An 8,312-nucleotide genomic window follows, 5' to 3' on the forward strand; every position below is an offset into this window, starting at 1 on the left:
CATCGCAACCGCATGAAACTGAAACCTGCCAAATGCACCTTTGGGTCACATCTGGAAAGTTTCTAGGCTTTATGGTCAGCCAACAGGGAATTGAAGCCGACCCCGAGAAGATAAGGGCACTCCTCGAAATGGCCCCCCGAAAGAAGTAAGAGAGGTCCAGAGACTCGCCAGCAAGATCTTACTTCTCAGCAGATTTATGTCCAAATCTGCTGAGCAGTGTCTTTCCTTCTTCAAAATTCTCAGGAATGTCAAAGGTTTCCAGTGGACGGACGAATGTCAGGCAGCCTTCGACCAGCTAAAGACGTATCTCCAGTCTCCTCTGCTGCTTTCAAAACCAGTACCGGGTGAACATTTGTACTTGTACCTATAGGACCAGCAGTTGTAAGCTCAGTACTTGTTCGACAGGAAGAAAAAATGGAGCAGCCCATCTACTACGTCAGTAGGGTGCTCCACAATGCCGAGACTCGGTACTCAGAAATAGAAAAATTCACTTTCACAATCGTCGTCTCAGCTAGAAAGCTCTGCCCATACTTCCAAGCTCACCCAATCACCGTCCTTACCGACCAACCCCTTCGAAAAACATTACAGAAGCCCAACACCTTTGAACGACTGATCAACTGGGCTGTCGAACTAGGCGAATTCGACATCCAAGTAAAACCCCACCCAGTGATCAAATCTCAGGTTCTCGTGGATTTTGTTGTAGAACGAACGATATCGGAGCAAGAGCAGGAAGAGCAAATTACCCTGACCAAGGAATCAACTCCACCAACAATGTACCTCTGGATGTTATATGTTGATGGATCCGCCACCTCCGAGGGTAGTGGCACCGGATTAGTTTCGACAGGGCCAGACAATGTCCTAGTGGAATACGCCCTTAAACTAGACTTCAAAGCGTCCAATAACAAGGGAGAATATGAAGCTTTACTCGTCGGGATTGCCCTCGCGACAGAACTACATGCAGACAGACTCAGAGCCCACAACGACTCACAGCTTATTGTTGGGCAAGTCAATGGTTTCTCCGAGGCAAAAGACGACCGGATGTTGAAGTATTTAGAGAGAGTATGAAGCGAAATCTCCTACTTCGAAGAATTCCAGATAGTTCAAATCCCCAGTACCATGAATGCCCAGGTCGACGCCCTGTCTAAAATGGCATCATCAGGAATTGTTGAACCAGGGAATATCTACACCGTGATCCTCTCCCACCCCAGCATCGAAAAAGAGGAAGTCCTGCAAATCGAAGAAGAGCCCAACTGGATGGATCCGATACTCCATTATTTGAAGGACGGTACTCGCCCTTAGGATAGGAAGGGGCTCAGCGCCTAGTAGCCAAAGCCGCCCACTACGTCTTTGACGGACAAACACTTTACAAACGGTCCTTCTCCTGGCCATTGCTAAAATGCCACCGACCTACGGCCGCCGACCTCGCTTTAAGGGAGGTTCATGAGGGAATCTGTAGAGATCATTCAGAAGGAAAAGTCCTAGCTCACAAGATCCTTCGCCGAGGCTTCTTTTGGCCAACTCTCCAACAGAACGCCTAAGATTTTGTAAGAAAATACGAACAGTGTCAGAAGTTCTCGACGGTACCGTGCCTTCCAGCAGTCCCTTACAAACCCATATCAAGTCCCGTCCCTTCCAGCAGCATATCAAGTCCCGTCCCATTCGCCATGTGGGGAATGGATTTACTAGGGCCATTCCCAAACTCGACAAGAGGACACCAAATGATGTATGTGGACATAGACTACTTTACCAAGTGGGTTGTAGCCAAGGCAGTGAAAAAGGTCAACTCCAAAGAGACAGAAAATTTCTTTTACCACGACGTCATCTGCAGGTTTGGAATACCCCGGATCCTGGTCACCGACAATGGAACTCAGTTCGCGAGTAGACAACTCAAAGACTTTTGCGGGAGGCTCAGTATCGAACAAAGATTTACATCGGTCGGTCATCCCCAAGCCAATGGACAAGTAGAGGTGACCAACCGAACACTCTTACAGGGATTAAAAAAGCGAGTAGAGAACGCCCGAGGATTGTGGGCTGAGAAATTGCCAAATCTACTTTGGACCTACCGGACCACCCCCTTTTAAGGACACGAAAAATAAGGGAGATTTGCACAGTTTTTGATGTGGACTAAAAGGTGTGTGTTGTTTCAATTATTCTCAGGGTTTATGATCGTAACCCAATTGTAACTTACGATTATTTCATCGAGTTACAATTGTAAGTCGGGTCAGATTGGTGAAAACTAAGAATGTTCTGGGTATTCGCCGGTTTCCATGTTTGATCTCGGGGATCTCAAATTGGCTAGCTCGAGACTTGGTTTGCAATTTGGCTCTAATAAGTTTGAGTTGATGTTGGGTGTACTTTTAGGTAACAAGGTTTCTGGGAATCTGCCTGTTTTCCATGACTATAAATGGGTAAGTGGCTAATTCATTCAAGCATACGAAACTTTTGGTATTATGGGATCATCATTGGAGTCATCATCGCAAGAACCTATTGCTAGTCCGATCTTGGGAAAAATGGAGTGTTTACAAAACCTCTTGATAAATAATCAGAGGTATTTTTATTCGTGAAATGTAATTAACTATCATTAGAGCTGAAAGTGTAAGTCCCCACTAATTGAATTAAGCCTCTTCTTTCAAAAGAAATATTTGAGCTTAATGTGTTTTATGTGTGTGATTTTTATTTCACGCATAAAATTCCCAACAGGAGCCACTTCTCCGGTAATCTTTAAGTCAAGGAGATCCCCTAATCCAAAGTTCCCGATTTTCTTCTAGACCAAAATTGACGAAGCCCTCTACCCATCTCTCAAATAGTGTATTTATTCGCTCTTGAGGCACTAAAAGTAATGCTTCCTAAATACACATATCTTCCCCAAACATTACTTTTGGAACGATTTCTGCATTGGAGCTCTCATTTTTGCAAATTCCTTAAGCGTATGCAATGGCCAGATTAGGATGATTTTTCTCATCGTAATAAAGAAATTTGATTTCAATGAAAACTTTTTCAAAGGTGTGAAAGATGGAGCTCTCATCTTTCAAATTCCACCCTCCTCCTTGTGTGACCTAAAAAAGCAATTCCCTTTCCTTTTCTTTGCCTTCCCTTCATTTCCACTTACCCGCACTACCTCAACTTATTATGTAAACATTTATCCGGTGCCCCCAATCTAGACCTTTGAGTGAGTATAAGAGATCTTCCTTTTCTTTGCCTTCCCTTCATGTCCCCTTACCCACACGACCTCAACTTATGATGTAAACATTTATCAGGTGCCCCCAATCTAGACCTTTGATTGTTAGAGTATAAGAGATCCCGTTCAATCATCTTATTGATAGATTAGGAAAGTAGGTTAGATGAGGTCACCTAAATAAATTAGGATACTAGATTAGATTAGAAGTATCTCTTTCATCTAGATTTACATGTTTATCTATAAGTGCTCTATATATTCCCATGATATTGTTAATGGAAATCAACCAGATTAGTAGAAATCTCTGATTTTATCATGTCGATTTTTCAATCCACATATGTTTGAGGGGCATTTTAGAGTATTAGAGATCTCACCGTTGGATCATATAAGTGGTAGATATCTTAGTGGTAGATTAGGAATGTAGGTTAGATGAGTTAACCAAATAAATTAGGATATTGGATTAGATTAGAATTATCTCTCTCCATACTTATCTAAATTCCATTCAATATTTACCTATAAGTGCTCTATATAGTCATGTGTTATTGTTAATGGAAATCAACTGAGATTAGTAGAAGTCTCTAATTTTACCAAGTCAATTTTTCAATCCACATACATTTGAGGGTCACCGCTGCATCATCTTAGTGGTGATTCCATTCAATGTTTATTATAAGTGCTCTATATAGTTACAATGTTATTGTTAATGGAAATCAACCGAGATTAATAGAAATCTCTAATTTTATCACGTCAATTTTTCAATCCACATACATCTGAGGGTCACCATTGGATCATCTTAGTGGTAGATTATGAAACTAGGTGAGATGAGGTAATCTAGACAAATTAGGATACTAGATTATATTAGAATTATCCCTTTTCCATACTTATATAGATCCCATTAAATGTTCATCTATAAGTGCTCTATATATTCACATGTTATCTTTATTGAGATTAGTAAAAATCTCTCCAATTTCTCTTACCATGGATTTGCGATCCAATGGTGAAGATTGTTTGATGATTATGATTTAAGGGCTATGATGGACCCTCTAAATGACCAACAATCAAAGTGAACCCATTCCTTATATAATCCGATAATCCCAGAAAGTGATATATTCTCCCCCTTTTACTACTATATACAGCCCCCTCTAATCTATCACTAAAGTGGGCTGTCCCAAGTAAAATGAGGGGCAAATATATCAACTCCCATAATCCCTATCATATATTGTTAGTGCCAGACGCAATGTGGTTGTAATCTGGTTTTCATACCCTTCTAGAGTCCTCTCTTCTTTCTAGGGTTACAAAAAAAGCTTTGGTAACAAAGCTCAGCATCTCTCTGAGAAGGGGGAACCTTTAAACTATAGATCAAAGGGCTTCGATTCTGTAAGTACTTCATTCCTTATCTTTTCTCCTTCCTTTCTTGCTTTGAAAACGACCAAAAAAAATATACTCTCTAAAATCCAGACACCCCAAATCTGTACTATTTCTTGCTTGATTTTTTGTGGGCTTTAACTTGTTTTTGAGGGGGAGGGCTGAAATGGGTAAATCTGGAGGGAGAAGAAAAAAGAGTGGGAATCATTCCACATCTGAAATCTCTATTTCTAGTACTTCTAATGTTGCTAATGGTGTGGATTTGGATTCATCCATCTTCCTAAAAAGATCCCATGAGCTCAAGGAAGAAGGAAACCGCCGATTCCAATCTAAGGACTACATTGGTGCCCTAGACCAATATGACAATGCCCTAAAACTCATACCCAAAACCCACCCAGATCGAGCCGTGTTCCATAGCAATCGTGCGGCCTGCCTTATGCAGATGAAACCTGTGGATTATGACAAAGTAATCACTGAGTGTTCTCTTGCTCTCCTCGTCCAGCCCCATTTCGGCCGGGCCCTGCTTCGGCGGGCCCGTGCCTTTGAGTCCATGGCCAAGTATGAGATGGCAATGCAGGATGTGCAAGCATTGCTTGCCGTGGATCCTAACCATCGTGATGCCCTAGAGATTGCCCGGCGGGTTAGGGTCGCCCTTGGGCCGCGGCAGGAGGCCCAGCAGGACCTCCAGAGCCGGCCCTCCCCTGCCGCTCTTGGGGCATCCGCGGTTCGCGGTGTCCCAATTGGTGGGCTCGGGCCATGCTTGCCTGCCCGTCCCGTACCCAAGAAGGGAACTGCTCCAGCGGCTCCCATAACACCCAATAAGCCTGATAAACCGCCCTCCCCCACCTTAGATCAACAACCCTCCAATGGTCCGGTTCCTAAGCCAAATCCTAAAGCCATTTTGAAGCCTGTGAAGGCTTCTTCTGATAATAAGGATAATAAGGATCTTTCGTCATCGTCATCATTGGCATTGAAGCCTGTTCGGGGGTTGTCTTCGGTTTCGGCTGTCACTCGGTGGAGGCCATTGAAACTTGTTTATGATCACGATATAAGGCTTGCTCAGATGCCGGCGAGTTGCAGTTTTAGAGTGTTGAGGGAGATTGTAGCAAAACGGTTTCCATCGTCAAAATCTGTTTTGATCAAGTATAAGGATATGGATGGTGATCTGGTGACCGTTACTTGTACGGACGAACTTAGATTAGCCGAGTCCTGTGTGGATCATCTTGCACTGGAGAAGAAAGTGGAAGAACCTGTAAAGGAGAAGACCAACGTGCTCGCAGTTTTAAGGCTGCATATTGTAGAGGTGAACCCCGAGCAGGAGCCTGCTTTGGTTGAAGAAGAGGAGAAGCCTATCCAAGATGCGTTGGCTGAGGATGAGGGGTTGAGCAAGGGAGACGAGAGTGGGTCCCATTCATCTATGTCTGATTCCATGTTGGAAGGCATGGAGAGCCAGATAGTTAAGGCAGGCTCGGAGGAAGAACTTCGGAAAGAAAAAGAAGGGGATAGCAATAATAATGGTGAGTGTAAGGAAGTTGAGATTGATGATTGGCTCTTTGATTTTGCTCAGTTGTTCCGTACGCATGTGGGCATTGACCCCGATGCTCATATAGACCTCCATGAGCTGGGAATGGAGCTTTGTTCCGAAGCTCTTGAGGAGACGATGACGAGCGAAGAAGCACAAAGCCTTTTTGACATGGCTGCTTCTAAGTTTCAAGAGGTAGCCGCTCTTGCATTCTTCAATTGGGGCAATGTTCATATGTGTGCAGCAAGGAAACGCATACCGTTAGATGAGTCATCATCAAAGGAATTGATGACCGCACAGCTTCAGAATGCTTATAATTGGGTTCAGGAGAAGTATTCTCTGGCTGGAAAGAAATATGAAGAGGCCCTCCAAATCAAGCCCGATTTTTATGAGGGGTTGCTTGCGTTAGGACAGCAACATTTTGAGACTGCAAAACTGCATTGGTCTTTTGCTTTGGCTAATAAGGTTGACCTTGCAAGTTGGGATTCTGCAGAGACAATTAAGCTTTTTAATAGCGCCGAAGAGAAGATGAAGGCTGCCACAGAAATGTGGGAAAAGCTTGAAGAACAGAGGGCTAACGAGCTCAAAGATCCTAGCTTGAGCAAAAAGGATGAGTTGTTAAAGAGGAGGAAAAAACCCAATGTGGGCCCTGATGGTCAGTCTTCTGGAAATGCTCAAGGGGAGTTATCGGCTGATGAGGCAGCAGAACAAGCTACTGTTATGAAATCTCAGATACACCTTTTCTGGGGTAACATGTTATTTGAGCGTTCTCAAGTTGAATTCAAACTAGGGTTACAAGGTTGGAAAGAGAATCTTGATGCGGCTGTTGAGAGGTTTAAGCTTGCTGGGGCTTCGGAAGCAGATATTGCAGTGGTTCAAAAGAACCATTCGTCCAATGGAGCTGGTATAGAAGGCAATGAGAAAAAGATATCAAACCTAAGCATTGATGCCGGTGAAGCAAATGGCGAGAGTGATGTTAAGCATGTATAAGAAAGTTGAGTCCAGATGAGCTTACCCGCTTGGTGAGTACCAAGCAATCATCTTTTTCATCAACTTTCCATGGAGTGATTGGTTTGAACTGGAAAAAGTATTGGTTATTCTGACTGCTTTCAGCAAACAATTTCTGTTGTAAGTTACAAGTTTCATTCTCTGGGGCCCTGGATTTTTGAAGAAATATTTGGTTGTCATCGGAATGCAGGTGTGTATTCCCCAAAAGATTTTGTACTTGACAATTCTTCCTAGCAAGTTTAGACGAAACCTGTGATTCAAACTTTGCTCACGATACTGATGTATTTGATTGCTACATCTGCATAATATCTGATGATTAATGCCTCTTTCCAACTCTATGGTAGTATAGCCCGTATAATAATATTGAGTTAATTCAAATGAAAATTTTATGGAATGCCATATTTGTTTTGATGATTTCTGCATTTCAATGATTGTTGTTCCAACTGCCTTATTTCACTTGGATGAATGATGATTCCTTTTACTATTTGGTGCTGAAGTATCATACTATCATGTTCTAATTGTTCTTTGTACACTAGCAATCATGCTTGTCCATTGAACAGTTTCCAGTTTTTGGAATTTTGACATGATGCATAACCAAGTACCTGTCGGGTTTGGTTAATCTCAGCCTGTAATCTGTTTAGTTTTGTTGTTGACAGTGGATGCTTAATGCAAATTACTATTTTGGAGTCATGACAGAGATATGCGCCAGTATGCAAATTTTCATTGTAGATTTTTTTTTGAGTTTTGCTAGTATTTTTTTCTTTGTTTCTTGGCGATCAGTTTTTTTTTTTTTTAAATCTTTGTTTCTAATTGGGAGAGATGTAATTCATTTCACTTAGGTTTTTCCAGCTTTACTTTCTGTGCTGGTGCTTATTATGCATTTCTACTGTTTTTTTTGTCTCTGTGGGTGTGCGCGCGCGCTTTAAGAGGGTTATCTTTTCATAGATTAACGTAAAGAAGATAGGTCAGTTAGGAAATCATGTTTAAAAAGTATGATCCCTGATGTTTTTGGAAGAAGATGCATTAGTTGCACATTGGACAGCCGTTGTATGCATCTGGAATTGGTTCTTCGCTGTTTCAACACTACCACATGAACTATATTATTTTCAATTAGGATAAATGGTAAGAGTTTCAACTTAATCAAACACATAACAATGATGTTAAACTTCAATAACATTCAGCCTCAGTTTTCTACTTTTTTCTCTAAAACCCATACACCTACATTTGTGTAAGTGAAACAGTACT

General features: G+C 42.1%; 2 protein-coding genes across 2 annotated transcripts; both read left to right on the forward strand.

The window, feature by feature from the left end:
• The first annotated feature begins 414 nt into the window (after positions 1-414).
• Positions 415-1,065, forward strand: LOC143850191 (uncharacterized). The gene has a single exon (XM_077359459.1). It carries the CDS (start codon positions 415-417, stop codon positions 1,063-1,065), a length of 651 nt encoding a protein of 216 aa, XP_077215574.1.
• A 3,369-nt stretch (positions 1,066-4,434) lies between these two features.
• PHOX2 (Octicosapeptide/Phox/Bem1p (PB1) domain-containing protein / tetratricopeptide repeat (TPR)-containing protein) lies at positions 4,435-7,393 on the forward strand. The gene has a single exon (XM_077360336.1). The coding sequence runs from the start codon at positions 4,704-4,706 to the stop codon at positions 7,047-7,049; it is 2,346 nt and encodes a 781-aa protein (XP_077216451.1). The 5' UTR covers positions 4,435-4,703; the 3' UTR covers positions 7,050-7,393.
• Positions 7,394-8,312: the final 919 nt, after the last annotated feature.

Source organism: Tasmannia lanceolata, unplaced genomic scaffold (genome assembly GCF_043159265.1).
Source record: "Tasmannia lanceolata isolate RefF3 unplaced genomic scaffold, GAP_Taslan_0.1 ptg000018l, whole genome shotgun sequence".
Lineage (NCBI taxonomy): Eukaryota > Viridiplantae > Streptophyta > Magnoliopsida > Canellales > Winteraceae > Tasmannia > Tasmannia lanceolata.

Excerpts from the sequence above, each read along its gene's own strand:
- LOC143850191 (XM_077359459.1), top strand. The coding sequence starts at position 415 with ATGGAGCAGCCCATCTACTACGTCAGTAGGGTGCTCCACAATGCCGAG.
- PHOX2 (XM_077360336.1), top strand. The coding sequence starts at position 4,704 with ATGGGTAAATCTGGAGGGAGAAGAAAAAAGAGTGGGAATCATTCCACA.